The 19,834-nt window shown below is 40.0% G+C and overlaps 1 protein-coding gene across 5 annotated transcripts in view; it reads left to right on the top strand.

The window, feature by feature from the left end:
- LOC128330828 (sodium channel protein type 3 subunit alpha) overlaps positions 1-19,834 on the top strand; it is a 105,443-nt gene that overhangs the window by 49,197 nt on the left and 36,412 nt on the right. For all 5 annotated transcript variants that reach the window (XM_053264203.1, XM_053264210.1, XM_053264196.1 and 2 more), the window contains 4 exons: positions 765-1,003; positions 4,112-4,285; positions 5,182-5,538; positions 7,360-7,845. In XM_053264203.1, coding sequence (XP_053120178.1) covers positions 765-1,003; positions 4,112-4,285; positions 5,182-5,538; positions 7,360-7,845 — 1,256 coding nt within the window. The remainder of the gene's footprint in view (positions 1-764; positions 1,004-4,111; positions 4,286-5,181; positions 5,539-7,359; positions 7,846-19,834) is intronic.

The raw sequence follows: 19,834 nt of genomic DNA, 5'->3' as shown, positions 1-19,834 counted from the left end.
TATGGTCCTGAAAACCTCAAATATAGTTTGCATGTTTAAAAACAAGTAGGGCTCGGTTAAGGCCACTCCCATGGGATCATGTGCCGCTTCACCTACTCCTTTCCCAATACTCCTTTCGGGTGTACACAGTTTCTCCATCAGGCCTATCCAGGGCTAACTGTTACACTGGAAGCAATGTAAATTGTAATTAGGACTAACTAGGGTTCTTGCTTGATCAAGGATCTGAAACCGTGGAATAAGCTCGTTTCCGAATGTGGGCTAATTGGGAACCAAAGTTAGCCCTGACTCTTAGCCCCGTAATGCTGCCGGTTTACTACAGTTAGGCCCAGCAGAGGAATGTTCTTATACTCTTGTAAGAAGGGCATTGGGAGAGGAATTGGCCATGTTAAAGCTATACCAGCCAAACTGTTTTGTCTGAAATCTATCATGTCAGAATAATACTGCATTATGTTGCATAATGGCAGACAACACATTTCTGTTAGTAATGTTAATAATTTGATGTTAGTAATTTTATCTGGTCATGGACCATAATAAATTATTCATTCATTAATGTTAATAATTTAATAAATAAGAAAGATACACAGGAGCAACAAGAGTTATCATGCTTATGCATGTACTTGCTTAAAAAAAATGTTTATATACCTGTGAGATATATACTCCTCCAGACCATTGCAGAATATGGAGTATGAGCTTTTATATTCAATAAAAGTTAAAATTTCTGGAGTTACAATATTGTTGCCTTACTTTTATTTTCATTTCCCCAGAACTTGAAGAATCCAGACAGAAGTGTCCACCATGCTGGTATAGATTTGCAAACGTTTTCTTGATCTGGGATTGCTGGAGTCCTTGGTTAAAAGTAAAACACATTGTGAATTTGATAGTGATGGATCCATTTGTTGATCTTGCTATTACTATCTGCATAGTTTTAAATACGCTGTTTATGGCTATGGAGCATTATCCGATGACTCCCTATTTCAACCATGTGCTTTTGGTGGGAAACCTGGTATGTATTTGGAATGTAATAACTTATTTTTTAAATAAATTGTTCATTCTTCTAGGAATCTTTTAGGCAATGTACAATACTAAAATAGACAGGATTTTAAAATGTAAAACTGTAGTAGAATATTCCAGAATACAAATAATCAGTGCCCTCTTAAGTTTTAAAATGCCTGAGCAACCAGAATGGGTCCTCACCACCAAGACGAAAGGGAAATCACTGTGCCTCTCAGGTGAGAATGCTTGACATCTCTGGCACAAGTACTGAAAAGGCCCCCTATAAGCCTATAAGATTTGCTTTCTCAAAAAATGAAACTTCATTATAGAACTTTTGATTAGCGCAAGGATTTAGGGAGCATCTTATGGGAGATATGATAACTAGATCCTTCAATTGGATCTGGAAAACACACAGGCAAATAATAAATTTTTTGAAAGCTTATCTCAGAGTTAATGCTCAGAATTAATAATTTCTAAATAATTAAGAAATAATTTTACAACAGATTTCCAAAGAGTGGGTTGAGACCCACCAGCAGATGACTTGAAATTTACTAATGAATTGCTGGCAGTGGATGCCAGCTATATAGTATACGGACAATATAGTAGCTAATAAATATTATAAACTTACACCCTTAAGGAGTAAATTTAATAAATGGATTTGGAAGATAAGAATTCTGTTGGTGCATATCCTTAGCAAAACTGTCGAAAGGAACAAATGATTGTATAAAGCTCTTGCATGGACTGTTTTCCAAGTATTGGGGCCACTAGTATGTCCACTCCTTTAGGCTCCCATTTATGAGTGAAGATGCAATTACAGAATGTTTTTTGACAATATTATAGCATCTTAGAAGAAGCTAAGCTGCTTAATGAAATCACTTGTAGCAACTCTTAGGCTTAGCTTACACATATTGACAGAAGCTAATTTAGTGGTGTCACCTTTGTTCTGGTGCATTTTGTACAGAAATGTTTCTAATACTAGAAAGCTTCTAAATCATGTTGCCATCTCAATAGTACTTGGGATAATCTTCACTTAAATTTATTTGAGAAGGTAATAATTCTAAAAATATATTTTGAAAAAATGGGTGGTAATCATAATGTTGCCACTTTAATAATGGACCAATTATTCAGTAGTGCTAAAGTGTTTTGTTATAGCACATTAAAAGTTACCTCAGAATCATAAGTTGGGGGGTTGTTTGTTTTAGTGAATGCTAGCATTCTGCTAATTGAAATTAACTGTAATTAAATCTTTCAATATATCACCTAACCCCCTCCCCCAGTGTCATCCTGGCTTCCATAAGCAGCAATCATATATTTGGCTGCAAGTCATCTTTTCATATGAAGGATGAGCCCGGATAGAAGACAAATGTATCCATATATAATCTACATGATTTGCATTCTTGTGACTGATCGGTTGATTTAGTTGTCCTTGTTCGGAGTGTATAAACACTGCAGTTGATGTCCAGCCTAATGAAGCAGTGGTGCAGCAATGCTGCTCACACACTACAAGGGATGGGCAATTTTTGTGACCTCCCTTTCCATCTGAAGTTGACTGTGACTCCCAAAAATATGTCCCTGAGGGTCCTATCTGTTTTGTCAATCACAGTTTTTCTTTTGGATATCAAAAGAATTCTTAAATCCCCAACACTGCAGCATAAGATGCAGATATGGCGGAGAGGTTTAGAAAGTTACCACAGGCTGCAATACCCAAAGCCTTTACTGAGTTTGACAGTTTTCAGCAGGACTGCTATATGGCTGGACAACTGTGACATTCGTTTATATGGCCAGTTCAGAGTAGTAGTCGGTGAACTCAATCTGAGCACTTCAGAAGCATGCAGGGCTACTGATCTCATATTTCAGACGCGCTCACATAGAAGCATTGTTCATATAGCTGCTTCACAGTGGCTTTTCCTAGGGCCTCTTACATACAGTAGCTGACATCCAGACTAGCACTGCGCTCATACAACAGCACTGACTTCCAAACTAACGTTACACCATTGTGCCAGTGGGGGAATGGGTGCGTTGCCATAAATCCCCCTTTCCCTCTGAAGTCCACCGTATGTCATGAAAATGTGTCCCTGAGGGTGCATGTCAGCCAGTATGTTTTCAGTATGGCTCCATGCTAAAGATGTAATATGTGTGTTACAAATCCCTTGCTTTAAAACATGTATGTGATGCAGGTTCATGCTTCAGGGTACTCCCAACAGATACACTTGACTAGCTGGGGGTTCTGCAGCATATAGTTGTACAGGAGAGCACACTGTTTTTTGCACAGCATAATCTGTAAAGCAGTCTTCATACTTTATTAACTTTAATTAAGACTGAGTATTGGGTCAAAATGTCCTTGCTGCTTATACTAATTTGAAACTTCAGGTCTTTTGCTCTTTTAATCTGCGAACCTCATGTTGTTGGTTTCCATCCAAAGTTCATTTGCCATTTTTTGTGACCTGTTTGTAGCTTGGGAACTAAGTATGATCTGGTATGTCATACTTTTTATTTTTAGTCAAAGGAAGTTATGATGAAAAACCACAATTTGCTTCTACATAATTCAGAATTAGACATACTATCCTTTTGCCAAAAAGGGTACATTACTTGAACATCAAAGATGAAAGAATGAGACCTTTACATAAATTTAAGTTGAAGAAAAATGATGAAAATGATATATATGTTAGCTGGGAAAGATAAGCTACATAATCTGAAATATCTGCAGCTATAGTTGTGCAGTTGCAGAATGTGAAAACAGTAGTACCGTTTGGTACTGGATGAAAACTTTTCTAGTGCTGATTCCTGCAGAATGAGTGACACTTAAATGACAAACCTAAAATCACCCCATTAAAATGATTAGACTCTTTTGAATCGATGATATTTATGTCCCTAATGTTTTAGGATAGCAGTGTTAGTGTATATATATATATATATAGCAATACAGCAGCCTGTGATGACAGCAGGTTTTAACAGCTTACATGCTTTTGTAGCAGACTGCGTTTTCTTATATGCTTACAGTGTTTCGTGTGTAATAATAAGATATGGAAGACCCCTGACTGGGGTTAAAACATTGCTCACATACTTTAGTTTAAAATAACTCAAATAAAAGTAAGCTAATTCATCATATTTGTACTAGGTCTTCACTGGGATCTTCACTGCAGAAATGGTTCTCAAAATAATAGCCATGGATCCTTATTATTATTTCCAAGAAGGCTGGAATATTTTTGATGGCATCATTGTCAGCCTTAGTTTAATGGAACTGGGTCTTGCAAATGTGGAAGGATTGTCAGTCCTGAGATCTTTCAGACTGGTAAATAAACTCATAAATGTAACATTAATTTTCACAGAATTTACAGTGTTTGTATGTAGAATGCAGTATTAACATATTCATTGTGAGCTGCTTAATGACATTTTAAACATTCATTTTACATTTCCGTTGTTCTAATGTTACAAAGCATCTAATATTTCAGTGGATTTTAGGATTTAAAATAGAGAGTTCCAAGCCAGATGTGTATGTATGCAGCAGTGATAAACAAGGGTGCTGTAAAATAAGAAGTAAAACACACATGAAGTGCCTTTTACAGGGTCAGTCCTTTCTTCCTTCTAGCTTTGCATTGTCTACATTGACTAGCACTGACTTTCCAGGTTCTCATCCCTGAAGGTGCCAAGGACTTAACTTGAGACTAATGCCCCTTTCTGACGGGTTTTGTGGGGGAAACTTACAAATTTGGTAGACAGTACTTTTAATCAGTTTTCTCTATCTGATAGAATGTGCAAATGAAACCAAACTTTTTAGCTGCTGAACTTTCATAAGTATCAGTTGAGAAATTAAATGTTTCGTAATTCCATCATGCTCTTAGAATGTGTATTTCCAGCTGAAATCACAAATGTAATTAAAGATATTTTTTACATTTCTACCAGATGTGGCCTGGTGGACACCATGAAAATGTGAATTGTGCTGGAAGTATATGTGAATTATGCTCACTATGTGATTTGTCTGTAAGATATGAAAAATATGCTTTTAGTTTTGGCTCTTGGAACTCCTAATTTCTGTCTTCCCACTGTATGTAGCTTTATACTACCGTTCTCCCTTCTTTCTAAATCGGACAACTTGCATTGTGTTTCCATTTTCTAAACTAAAGTGCAAAATGCAATGAGAATAATTTTGAATAGTAGTAACAATGTGTCCGTGCTATTGTTTTCCAGCTCCGAGTTTTCAAATTAGCAAAATCATGGCCAACACTAAATATGCTGATCAAGATTATTGGCAACTCAGTGGGTGCTCTGGGAAATCTGACCTTGGTGCTGGCTATCATTGTCTTCATCTTTGCTGTGGTTGGTATGCAGCTCTTTGGTAAAAATTACAGGGAATGTGTCTGCAAAATTGCCACAGACTGTGAACTTCCACGGTGGCACATGAGTGACTTCTTCCACTCCTTCTTGATTGTGTTCCGGGTACTTTGTGGAGAATGGATAGAGACGATGTGGGACTGTATGGAGGTTGCGGGCCAAACCATGTGCCTTATTGTTTTCATGCTGGTCATGGTGATTGGAAACTTAGTGGTAAGTAATCAGTCTTTTTGAAAAATACACTATAGTGTTCAATGTTATAATGTCCAGTAAATGTGTGTGTTTTGTAAAGAACTTGACTAGGAATTATTAGACTTCTCACAATCTTAAGAAAATGGTTTTTGAATGCTTAGCTCTTTGAAAGATGTCTGGGGCTTGTCCCATTGACTCCCTTTCCACTGCCCTCGGGGACCATGGATGTTGGAGCACATGTCAAAGAAGCCCAAGTCCCAGTGAGCTCATAGCAATCTCTGGCATCTTCAGCAGAGGCTGCTGGGAGAATATGCTGCTGCTTCACCAAACTTGACCTCAGTATGAGAATTGTCTTATATATCTGAGGGACAGGGGTATCCTCATTTCTTGCCACCCTCTTCTTCCCAATCTGCTGTTCCTGAGTACTGTGTTGGCTTCAACTGTACCTAGTAGCTCTCTGTACCAGATTAAATGGGTACAAATAGCATGCTAAGACCTGATGAATCTTGTATTGTGCTTTGTAATATGTGATGTTCTATCCAGGGAGTGGAAGGGAAAGATGCAGCAAGCAAGGCTTTCTTCATTCTGTTAATGGTTAATAAAAATGCCCATACAGCACAGTCATCCTATTCTCACCTTCAGACTGCATTCGCTGAATGTGTGAAGGGTGGGGGAGTGGAACTGTGCCTGTGTTAGATATAACCTGCAATCCAAATAACTGTATACACAGCCCGAACTTGCTTTGCTGTACTGCAACTCCTCTTATTGAAGAGGCAAGCTGTCCTTCATTATCAAAAGCTGCTTGCTTCTTGGAAACAAGAACTGCAGCTGCTGCTAATATGTCTAAGGAAGCTCCTGACTGTCACAGTTCTTTCTCCCCACTAACAATGTGCATGCATTGCTTTTTAAAACTGCAACCACAGATAAGATCTCCCTGATATAACTTATTGGAAAGCTTATTTTAGAACAAAGCAATATACTGAGCTCATCTAAACAGTTTCTAGCATTAGAGAACAATCAAATGTATAACACTGAGTTTTAAAAAGAGGGCAAATTCATGAACTATAGAGATATTGGCAAGTGTGTGATACAGTGTCCAAGATATCCATTCACATTCTTAAGGTGTCACTGATAAAAGAAATGGGACAGAGAGTGGATGGTAGGAACTGGCATACATGATCAGGGGCGGATTAAGCTCTTTGCCGCCCGTAGGCAGCCAAAGATTTGCCGCCCCAGCGGCAAGGGAGGAAGAAGGAGGGAAGTTAAATCTATTTTTTTTACCATTAAAACTGCCACCGCGCAGCGGCATGGTGGTGGAGAGGGCGGCAGTACCCCTCCTTACCCAAGTCCGCCTACCTCCCAAATGATAGCTATCACCCAGAAAATCGGATGATAGCTATCATGTGAGTGGTAGGTGAGCTTGGGTAAGGAGGGGTATCGCTGCCCTCTTTGCCACCATGCCACCATGCTGCAGCGTGGTGGCGGTTTTAAAGTTTAAAAATAGATGTTTTAATGTTTAATTAAGTTTTAATTTTAAAGTTTTAATTTTTTTTCTTCTTCCACAAGACCAGCATTTGCCGCTGGGGGAATTTTGCCACCATAGGCAGTTGCCTCTACTGCCTCTCCTTTAATCCACCAGTGTACATGATAATAAGTACACTGTGCTTTTATAAGACATTAACTATCCGGTCTAGCTGCTGGACTGTTTGAATTGATACATCAATCCAAATTATATGTATGATTTTGGTTGTATATGTGTATGGTTTTGTTGTTGTTAATCTTCCTTTTTCCTATATAAAAGAAAGCCAATTTATTTTGCTCCTTCTTTCCCCCATCCTTTAGGTATTAAACCTGTTTCTAGCCTTGCTGCTGAGCTCCTTCAGTTCAGACAATCTTGCTGCCACTGATGATGATAACGAAATGAATAATCTTCAAATTGCTGTGGCACGGATTCAGAAGGGAATAGATTATGTTAAGAAAAAATTACGGGAAGTTGTCCAAAAGGCCTTTGTTAGAAAACAAAAAGCTATAGAAGATATCAAAACACTCGAAGAACTAAACAACAAGAAGGACATCTGCATTTCCAACCATACTATGGTTGAAATATGCAGAGACATTAATTATCTGAGAGATGGGAATGGAACCACAAGTGGTGTAGGCACAGGCAGCAGTGTGGAAAAATACATTCTCGATGAAAATGATTATATGTCATTTATAAATAATCCAGGCCTTACTGTGACTGTACCAATTGCTCTTGGAGAGTCAGATTTTGAAAATATAAACACAGAGGAATTTAGCAGTGAATCTGACCTTGGAGAAAGCAAAGAGGTAGGAATTTATATATTTATACACACACACACATACATACCATATATATATGGTAGCTGAAAACTAATTCCCTTGTGAAAAATGTAGATTTGAATGAAATGTGTTGAAATTTTCTTATTTAGGGTTCTGAACATGTGACTGTTCTGGGAGATTCCATTGTTGCCATATTTTTCTAGCACCCTTAGTCGTGATTACTTCCATTGTAGTTGCAAATGCGTATCTGATTTTATAATAGTGACATTTCTTAACAATGTGTGAAATTTTGGAACCACGAAAGGTGAGAATCTGCAATTTATGAGCATTGTGAATGCTTCTTTCGGTGTGGTCTTATATGTGATCCTACAGTCCAGCCCTATGCTCTGCTCTACAGTGCCAGCAGAACATCTGATCAGATTATAACCTTCCATCACTGGTAGAAGGACTCATGTCTCAATGTGGCAATTGGCTAGGTTCCAAAGCTCCCCCACCACCTCACATATGCAAGCAGGAAGCACTTCTGTGCATGGGGGGATATTTCCTTTCAGCAGCAGCCCTCATGACCTATGGCTTGGGAAAGATACTTGTGAGAGAGGGAAGGGAGGCTGCCGCTGGAAGGGCAGAAATTGAAGCCTCCTCCACGAGTGGACAGAATTCTGGCCATTGTAAATAATCCTTGCATTCTATTAGTTAAGCCATTACCCTAAATATGAAGGATTCAGGTTCTCTCTTTAGTAGTATCTTGTCTAGTCTAGTCAGTGAAGAGATTCTTTACTGAATTCTTCTCAAGAAAAAAAAATTCTTTCCAGGAAAAAAAAATATATATACTCCCAAATAAAACATTTTATTCTTCATGGAAAAGGTAAAAAGAGATATAAGTTGAGGAAAACCCAAACTTGAGGATATATGTATTTAGGTTGTAATGACATCTTGCCTCTAAAATTGAGGATTTTTGTGAGGTGTATAGGAAGGTACTAAAATGTACACGACAGAGCTTTGCCTTTTATATTTTAGGCAAAAATCCTTTTTTCCTTATACACTTTATCATTTCTGTAAACATGGTTCTTATGTGCAAGAACTGTTTTGTTTTGTTTTTTAAAAAAAACTATGTATAGAGTGATTAAATACATGGGTGGTTCAATGATGCACACGGTTATTGGCGACTTTACTTGAACTTTCCTGAAGAATGACTGTATCCAAGATGGGTCATCTTGATCTCTGTTTTAAGATTCTGCATGATTCATAATAGTGGACAAAGAAATTACCTCCTTAAAATCATGATAAACTCAGTGTCTGGTGACACATTGAATTAGCATATGAGTCAAGCCAAGGCATGAGGACCACCCCTTATTGCCAAACCTCTTGTTAACAGTGTGTACAGAGGATTTTGCTAGAATCACTTTATATTTATAAAGGTTCCTTTTAAAAGAAGCAAAGTTTTTAAAATAATTCAGAATTTTTGTGTGGTATAATTTTAGTCATGCACCACCACCACCCCTTTAAGGGAGCTGTATTTGCTTTATCTGTAACAAGGAGTTTTATAAGAAAAGCATCTTTCTTGTTCCTGCCTCTGGAATCTCCTATATTCAATCCTTCAGAGGACTTCAGTGCTCTCTCTGGCTTTAGAATCATACATTTCATGCGTGGTTGGCAATAAACTCACGTGCTGGTTGAGCATTGTTTCACTTTCTTGATTGATTGATTAAGTGCCATCAAGTTGGTGTTGACTCTTAGTGACCACATAGATAGATTCTCTCCAGGGTGATCTGTCTTCAACTTGGCCTTTAAGGTCTCTCAATGGTGCATTCATTGTTGTCTTAATTGAGTCTATCCACGTTGCTGATGGTCATCCACTTCAACTTTTCCCAACATTATGGACTTCTCAAGGGAGCTGGGTCTTCACATAATGTGTCCAAGTATGGTAGTTTGAGCCTGGTCATTTGTGCCTTGAGTGAAAATTTTGAATTGATTTGTTCTGTGATCCATTTGTTTATTTTCCTGGCTGTCCATGGTATCCTCAAAAGTCTTCTCCAGCACCAAAGTTCAAAAGTGTCAATGCTTTTTCTATCTTGCTTCTTCAAAGTCCAGCTTTCACATCCATAGAGTGTCATGGGAAAACTATGGTTTGACCGATTCTAATCCCTGTAGGTATAGACACATCACGGCATCTAAATATCATTTCCAAGGCCTTCATTGCAACCCTATCAAGTGCTAGTCTGCTGCATATTTCTTGACTGCTGGATTGTTTACTGTTGATGGTCGAACCTAAAGGGCAGAAGTTATCCACCACTTCAATGTCTTCATTATCAATTCTGAGGCTGGTAATGACCCATTGTCATTAGTTTAGTCTTCTTTACATTTAGTCGTAGTCCCATTTTTTCACTGCGCTCCTTGACTTTCATTACTAGAGCTTGCAGATAATCCGCATTCTCAGCTGTCAGGGTAGTGTCGTCAGCGTAGTGCGAGTTATTGATGATTCTTCCTCCAACTTTAAAACCATGCTCATCTTCTTCCAATCCAGCTTCTCTCAGTATATGTTCAGCATATAAATTGAATAAATAAGGAGAAAGTATACAGCCTTGTTTTACTCCTTTGCCAATCTGGAACCAGACTGTTTCACCATGTTCTGTCCAGACTGTGGCTTCCTGTCCTGTGTATAGGTTTCTCAAGAGAACAATAAGATGTTCTGGGACACCCATTTTCCTAAGGATATCCCACAACTTGACATGGTCGACGCAATCGAAGGCTTTTCTGTAGTCAATAAAGCATATATTGACTTCTTTTTGGTATTCTTTGGCTTTCTCAATTATCCAGCGTGTATCAGCAATGATGTCTCTTGTTCCTCTGCCTTTTCTGAAACCAGCTTAAACATCCCGCATTTCCCTTTCCGCGTAGGGCTCTAATCTGCATTGGATGATCCTGAGCATTATTTTGCTAGCATGTGAAATTAAGGATATTGTGTGATGGTTTGCGCAGTCTGTTAAGTCTCCTTTCTTTGCTATGGGTATGTAGACTGACCTCTTCCAGTCTGTTGGCCACTGTATCATTCTCCAAATTTGCTGGCATAGTTTGGTTAGAGCCTTGACTTATTCTTCTTCTGTGCTTGCCATATTTCTGTAGCTATTCCATCAATTCCTGTAGCCTTCTGACTTGGTAATGACCGGAGTGCTGATCTAATATCATCTTCCTGTACTAGAGGTTCTTGAAAGTAGGGAATATCTTCTAGAGTATCTTGTATGTTGACGTCCCTGCTGCACAGATTTTCAGTATACTCCTTCCATCTGTTTGATCTTTTCTGAATCAGTTACTATCTGTCTTTTGGCACCCCTTAACATACCTGTTCCAGGTTGGAACCTCCTTCTGAGTTCAGAGATCTTTTGGGAAACTTGCCTTGTTTTTCCGTGTCTATTTCCATCCTCAAGGTCTTTACAGATGTTATTGTAGTACTGCTCCTTATCTCTTCTAACAGCTTTCTGAAATTCCCTATTAAATTCTTTCCTGAGGTCTTTATCTTTCTTGACTTTGGCTTCTCTCCTCTTCTTGGCAATTCCCACCATCTGTTCTGACATCCATTTTGCTTTCTTCTGTTTCTTGGTCTTTGGCAGTCTCTTTTCACATTTGTCCTTAACAACATATTTGATTTCATTCCACAGTTCCTCTGGTTCCCTATCAATGAGGTTCAGAACTTCAAAGCAGTTCCTGATGTTTTCCTTGAAAATGGTGGGTACATTCTCAAGGTCATATCATGGAAGCTGGATAGCTTTGTTTTTCCACTTTAGCTTGACTTGGAACTTGCACATGAACAAGTTCCCTACACTTGAGCAAGTTCCTTACACTTACTTAGCCAGTGACAAATCATCCATTGTTACGCTTTAGTTATACTAATTTCTTCAGAGCTATTTGTCTCTTAGTACCTGCATGAGAACATGTTCTATATTATACTTATCTGAAATGGATGTTTAAATTGCAAATGTATTTCTTTTATCTGGGGCATATCCTCAAAGCTAATGAAAATGTTTTTTCACAGAAGCAACTGTTACTTTCTTTTGCTTGTGTGTTAAGACAGCAGTTTGTTTTCTCTGAATCATAGGCATGATATTTACATTTTAACCAGTGTTAACCTAGAGTGATAAAGCTCTTGAGCAAACATGTTTTAATTTAGAACGCTATTTGAAAACTAAGACTGACACCAATTAGCCAGGAGGTTGTGTTCATTTGCAAATAACCAAGTTGCCTCTGGACAAGAATGGACTGCTGCTCTTAATCTGTTCATAAAACCTTCCACAGTGCAGCTACAGATACTCATCTGCCAGACCTTTTGTATTTTGTTTGTGAGTACGTTTGATTTTACACAGCCCTAGAGTTCTGATGATGCAGATCACAGAACAGCCTGTTCATGTGTCCCCCACCTGACCTCTAGAGCATCTTTTCATTTCCCATCTAATCAGTTTTAATAAGGTAGCCACCCTGCAAGAGTGAGGGTTGCTTGGGAAATATAGTGCATAGTAGAATGCGTTAGTGTTTTCATTTAACAGTAACTCAACAGGATGCAAACTACTGTAGATTTTCACTGAAAATAAAGATTTGATGGGGAAAGACAGACTAGATGTGCACACAAATGGATCTTCAAGAGATGTGCTTCCAACCAGAATCACCTCTTCTTTCCCCTGCCCTCCAAAATAGCTATTGGGAGTGGGGAGACATTCCAGTTTGGAACCACAGCAAATGAGGAGGGAGAGGTCAACGCCTTTCCCTGCACATCATTTTCGTACTGACATCCCGCCCCCCGCCACAAACACCTTTTGCCCCCTGAAGCAGCTGCTTTGGGCAAATAGCAAAAACTTTTTATTCCAAACTGGAGTGTGTGCAAGTTTGCATCCCGCCCCCCACCACTCAAGTTTCCTTCCCTCTAATAGAAACAACACTCAGTTGCTGAATAAAAGAAGCTTTTTTTTTCTCCCCCCCCCCCGATACTTTCAGTTTATCCAGTTCTTCTGGGTGGACTCTGTTTGCTGTGCAAGAGGCAGATTAGTTAAGGCTTCTCAAAAGAAACTGGGAGGACGGGGGAAATCAGTTATATTCTGCAGCCTTTTATCTCAATTATGTGTTAATAATAAATTAATTAGACTCTAGTCCAAGAATACTGGTAGAAGATCTATTATTTAACAAGAGACATTCAAGCAGTTTTGAAACTTTTTTTAAAAAAAGATATCCTGAGAAAGTGGAGAACTTGATAGTAGAATCCAGTTACAGTCCTGCCAGATGATAAATGTCCTGGACAAAAGACATTTTACTTTAACAAAGTAATAGGGATCTAGATTTCTCCCCCTAAAATATGAGTTGCCTGTCAACTTAATTGTTTGTTTATAATTACGTTTTTATACTGTGTCAATGTCTACCACCTAATAACACAGTGGGGGAAATGACTTGGCTAGCAAGCAAGAGGTTGCCAGTTCGAATCTCCACTGGCATGTTTCCCCGACTATGGGAAACACTTATATCAGGCAGCAATGATATAGGAAGATGCTAAAAGGCATCATCTCATACTGCACGGGAGGAGGCAATGGTAAAACTCTCCTGTATTCTACCAAAGTCAACCACAGGGCTCTGTGGGTGCCAGGAGTCGACAGCGACTCGATGGCACGCTTTACCTTTACTGTGTCAAACAAGCATCTCTAGGCAATATACAGATAACTCCACTTAAATAGCTGCATCCTTACTTTATGCATGCTTCCTTGGGAGTAAATCCCATGCAAGTCAGTGCTACTAACCTTTGCATAAACACTTCTGTGGCAGAACCTTAACATTCACACATCTGACTCCAGGCTTTTTTGGGCCCCGGTCTCTTCTGCCACCACACATGTTCCTTGCTGCAGCTGGCTGACCCCCTTCCCTCCCTGAAGGCAGTATTGCTGGTGCTGCCACCACTGAAGACATGCAGCAAGGAGGAAGAGCATGCCAGTGTCGGCTGTTGGCTTCAGAAGCTTCTCTCAGCAATGGACCTTCTGTGGTCCATGGATCCTGACAGGTTCCAACCGTACCTGCTGCTGCTAATGGGTCAGAGGAGAGGGATAGGGGTGAAAGTGCACAGTCCCGAGGTCTTCTCCTAACTTCTTGGCCATAGTTAAGCAATCAGTAGGCCACAGAAGATGGGGAATTAGCTGTGTGATAGGACCCTAATGATTGTTAGCCTTCAGTCATAAATGGTTGTTGTTATACCAATTACACAAATATAGACTGTGCAGAAGGTCCTTGGGGATGTCAGTTGAATCTATAATCAGTGAGGATGTATCTCCTTCTGTGCTAGTTTGGTAACAATCTCTTTAGTTCTTTCTGTCCCCGGAACATGTTTTGAAACCTTGTTTGAATGCCAGTCTCGAAAGAGCAAAAGACTGGAAGTACTGTGTCATGAACTTCATTGCCTACCATTCTTACTTCTCACAGGGGTAAAATCAAGCTGGAGCAATCAAGAATGCAGCTCTGGTGCTTTTTAACCAGGTAGATCAACGTATCACCACTATTACACAGGTTACCTAAGCAAGTTATACATATATAATCACTTCCTGGTGGATATTGATTGGCCTGCATGCTCCTGAGCTATGTTTCCTTCCCTATCCATTGCAAGATAGTCCAGACATGCACAGCTGCTCTCTGCTGAGTCCTGTGACTCAAATCACAGCATGGTCAGGCAAGATTGGCAACCCAGACATACATTTTGGTTCTGCTAATGGTTTTTTGAGATATATTTTATTATCAAATCCTTTGAACAGCTACTGCATGACCTATAGGTTCTGTAAGATGGATCATAAGAATATGAGAATGTTGAACACTCAAAAGGCCAAGGGGAAAAAAGGGGAGCATGCATAGTTTTTAAAAGTTCTAAAAACAACCCTTTTTGATTCAGCCCTTATAAATGTGGGATTCAATATTTCTATAATGAAACTTGTCTTCTGGGGAGCTTTAAATTATTTCCCATGTTTCTCTGGTTACTTGTTTTGAATTGTTGGATGCTCTTTCAAGGTGTTGTCATGCAAGTTCCTCCACATTTGGGGCCATTCATTCGTTTGAATACTCTGTGTTTTGGATTTTTATATATTGATACATGATTTAGGCAAAAAGACATTAATTTTTTTTTAAAGAAGTGTTTTCATGTCCTAAAAAACTGCATGCCTGAAACAAACAAACACACACACACTGAAAAGCAGAAACTTATTTCTGAAAATTATATATATATATCGGTATGTAGAAATTGATATGCAGATTTCTGGTGGTAAACTGCAGTGAATGCAGAATCCCAACAGTAGTTGATAGTTATGAAAACACATTTTAGTTGATTCTATGGTTTAAAACATGCCAATATATTTAACTTCATTTTAGTTTCATTTTTAAAATAAGCATTTCTTTACGCTTTAGCCAAATAAGTGACTTTCCAATCTCCTGGCTGTATCCTCTTCTGTTAGAACTCATCACATGAATTGGCCATTGCATTGTGGTCAGCCCCCACCCACCATTAATGTGCATTGGGATGGACAAACCGTTTTACTTAATGACCCTCACTCATGAAGAGAGTGTGATACATGATACAGCGTTGGGGAGGCAGGATTGGGGAGGCATGATGACATGGGGGATGACTGGCGATGAATATCACAAGATATCTTATTAGACAAGAAAGGTACTCCAAGAATGACATTGTCAGTTGCTGATTTTATAAAGAGCATTGTCTCTGCATAACTGAGGTATGCTCCAATTAGTCTGGAATGCTGAAATTAAGGCTTTAACAATGGAGTCCGCCACCACCCCTCCTTACTGTAAATCCAACTAAAACTGTAAACAAAGTCTGAGACTTGGCTGAATTGTAAAAATGGGAATTGTTTATCAGAGAGCTCATCAAGTCACAAAGAAAGTTAGAATGGTCACATAGTACATAAAGCTGACTTTTCTTAATAATTTATAATGGCTGAATCCCTTTGTTTGTTTTACTCTCACCTGAATCATGAAGCGGTTTGTAAAGCTTAACATTTGTATAGTGGCCTGCTCCTGCCCCCACAGGAAAACGTAAAACAAATTGGATGGGAGCAAGACTGGGCCTTAAGTGAATGCATTACCAATGAAAATGGGCCCATTAACATGCTGTTGGGCAAAGCTTGTGTTGATTATTATGCTGGCAAACTCAAGAAATGCTCTATGATCCAAAAGAGGCTGTTTAAATGGGGGTGGTTGTATTCTTGCCATCCATGCCAATGATAATTTATAACACAAGTTATAATTCAAATTATTTTTTCAGATAATCCTTTTAAAAAGGTGGGGTTTTTTTTCTTGATGCAGTTTTACTAGTATTGCACAGGCTTCTGCTCTAGTCAAGCATGTTGTTTTGCTGATTCAGGCCTTGGGAATGCCGCATCATCAACAAATGCTTTCTAGTGTATCCCTGCAAATAATAAGATGTTCCCTCTCCATGCATACACAATAGTTTCTAATAAAAATGGTCCATAACCTTTGTCAAACTGTTTCATTTGTATGTAAAAGAGTACTTGCTTTGTGTTGTCATGCAATAATAGATCCCACACACAGGTTTTTCTTCTCATTTTGTTATTGGAATAAGAATTCTCATCAGTTGAAAACATACTTCTTGTTATTTTCTATGGGTTAGAAACTTGTGTTTAACTTTCTAAAGGTACTAGGAATTGCATAATTGACTAAAATAATGAAAAGACTAATATAGGTGATTCTGCAACCTACATACCATTGAAGTCAGTGGAAAAACTCCCATTGAATTCTAGATGTCTTCTTAAATCCATGTTCTAAATTCTGATTAACTTTAATAGTGTAGCACCAGACAAATTATCCATTAATTTACTTAATTAACTGTATTGAATAAAACTTGAGAAGGCATTTTGCCAATGACTTATCCAGGTCAATGAAATATAAAATATCTTCTGTTCTAATTTTTTTTTTAAACCCTTCCTCACTCTGTTCAGTAGCCATTTCTTCTTTGAACTAGCAACTCAAAATTGCAGTGAAAGAAAGCAACCCGAAATAGTTAACTGGTCAAGAAATGCAGTTGGAAAATGAGTTCTCAAGATTTCCTTTCCTGTATAAACAAGGATCGAAATATCCTTATTCTCAAAGTGCATTTTATTTTTTTCTGTTAGACAATAACATCGCAGTTCCTGCTACATTTCACTAGTAAAAAGATGCCAATCACATTGAGCTAAACCAGCTTGGGGAAGGGGAGGAAGAGAAGTGAGGCTAATTCCCCCTTCCATGCACACAGCTATGGTTGAAAGAGCCAGTGTATGGACTATATCCATAATATTTCATTTTTAAAAAATGAATTAATAATCTCTCTTTACCTCGAATAAATGGCAGCAAAATATAAAGTAAAGCCCATGTGTGTGATTAGGTATGACCAAAACTGCACCCTTTATAGAGATTGCATTGTGGTAATGCTAAGTGAGAGCAACTTTTGTGGAATATACTTGTATATATAATTAAGAATATATTCAGCTGTAAATGTAAAAGAATTCTAGTATCTATATATCATGGTTGCAGAGCTAAGAGTGATTCTAGAATGGAAGAAATGTGAGCTTTATGCCATACAGTTTCCCAATCTGTGACTAGGCAGATTGAGATATGAGATAATAAAAAAGTTTACAACCCACCTGCACTAAACCACCTCTTTCTGTTTATCTGCATACAAAATGGCTCTGCTAAAGCTATTGGTGTTCCCAATCCACATAACCTGTCATAGTTACATTCATGATATGTTAAAATTGAATTATGTTCAGTGAGTTGTCTAATAAATAGTAAGGTCATTCACATGATCAAAAACAATGGCGCGGGGGAAGGGCTGGCGGGGAGGCAGGCTCCTACCTGTCTCCCTGCACACGATCAACTTAAGTTCTAAGGCTCTGCCACTCAAATGGCACACAAGCCGCACCACAGTAAACAGCAGAGTCCTCCTGCATCCCTCAGCGTACCAAACCAGGGGATACTGTGTACTGAGGGAGTCCTCCTCAGCTGGATGCTCTTACCGCCCAGCTCTGTGTGTGCTGGGGCTGTCTGCGATAGAAGGTAGAAGGGTGCTCACGCCCTTCTACCTATATAATAGTCCAGGGTAAAACCCCAGACTACCTGGCAGGGCGCCGGCGGGATTAGCCTCGACCCCAGTGTTTCACACAAGCAGCCCTAACCCGGTAGGACTGCTTGTGTGAATAGCCCTAGTGAATGACCATGGCAAAACACTATCCTGGGGCAGCAGGGAATTGGGGCTTCTCTCCCCTAGAAATCCCCTTGCTGTAAGATCTGCATATGGCACAATGCCGTACCAGACCTGGGAGTTATGAATGGGTTTAAAGGTCCATCACAGAACATGGTATGTTCTGGGGAAGGGGCCCCCAGCCCCTTCCCATTTTGTGGGTATGCATTCCCCAGGCTTACTCATAAGAAGAGCCATCTGGATGCATGACTTTAAAATGTATTAGGTGCTTGAGTGCTTGGCACTCATCCCACGGACCGCGCTCTCATGAGAGTGCCAGGCAACTGGGGACTTGAGATCAAGCAAGGATGCTTTAAGGAGAAAAGGCATGGGTACGAGTACCCCAGAGGATGCTTTCCTTATCCTGGTGACTGCCACCAAATAGCTGTGAGAACATCTCCCTGCCAGCTTGTCTGCCTATGTGGAAATGTGCACCCTTCCCAGCACCCCTGAAATGCGACCCGGCTATCCAGGGGCAGCAGGGAACCGGAGCCCCCCCTCCCATGAATCCACACGCGGCCAGATCTGCATACAGTGCAGTGCCGGACCAGACCTGGGAATTTTGAATGGGTTCAAAGATCCATCACAAACCCAGTGTCTACCCCGTTGGTGCAATTGGCCAGGTGTCAAGTGCATTCCCAAGCAGGGATCCTGGAGTAGCAAAGTTTTATTTTTCTTATTGAAAGGTTGCGGAAGGGGGGAAAACTCTTTGGGGATTTGCACTCCCTAGGCTTACTCATGAGCAAGGCTGGTCACCTGGGTCAGTGGTTCTCCACTAATTGTGAAGTGTACTACTGCTGAGAAGATAGGCACCCAACCTGGGTTACACTGCTCAGTAATGACAGTGAAATTTGTTTGTTTGTTTGTTTATATTTAACATATTTCTATACTGCCCAAACTCACATCTCTGGGCGGTCCATGGGGACACCCCCTTACTACTTATGGGAAGTACCATCAGAGGGGAGCAGAGAGAATTGCCAAGCAAATTCAGTCATGATGCCTGACAGCAAAACATTCCCTTCTCCTACTGATTGCTCCCTGACAGACCACTGGGGCTCTGTGCTGCTGTGTGGAGAAAGGATGTGGAGACTGATTTCCTCATCTTGGTGACTGCCAATGAGTAGTTGTCAAAGTGTGCCCTGTCAGCCCCTCTGGAAATGTGCACCCTTTCAGCATCCCGAAACGGCAACCCTGTTGTTCCGGGGTCACTCGAAAATTGCCCGTGATTCCCTACACCAGCAGATCTGTGTATGGCATGACACTAGGCCAGGACCTTGAATTCCGAATGGGTTTAAAGGACCATCCCAGTGTCTCCCCCCTCCCCTCCTCGCATACGACCCAACTATGGCACATGGAGTGTCTAGATCTCCTTTGGGTGTGTGCAAGGCTTAACAGGGGATGGAGGTGGGGAGATTGTGGAGAATCTGTTCTATTTTTTACCATGGAGAGTTGTTGGACCCCACACAAGTGGGACCCCCTTGGGTGGGTGGGTGGGTGGGCTGGCTCAGCTCATGAGGTCCATGGGTTGACCAGCTCCCTGACAGTTACAGTGGTCTCCCCAGTAGATTGGCCCTCTCATAAGAGTTCAAGCCCGCTCGGCAGCAAGCTGCCATTAAGCAGGATTTCTTTGGGGTGTGCAAGGACTGCTTTGCTGGGGTTACCCTTCATCATCCCAGGTTACAGTGGGACAGACCTCCCCCCACAGCATCCCTTCCCCTCCCTCATCTGCATATCTCCTCCTAGGAAGACTTAATG

Source organism: Hemicordylus capensis, chromosome 1 (assembly GCF_027244095.1).
Source record: "Hemicordylus capensis ecotype Gifberg chromosome 1, rHemCap1.1.pri, whole genome shotgun sequence".
Classification (NCBI taxonomy): domain Eukaryota; kingdom Metazoa; phylum Chordata; class Lepidosauria; order Squamata; family Cordylidae; genus Hemicordylus; species Hemicordylus capensis.
Note: the sequence above shows the minus strand (reverse complement) of the source record. Positions and strands in the feature narration are given on the sequence as shown.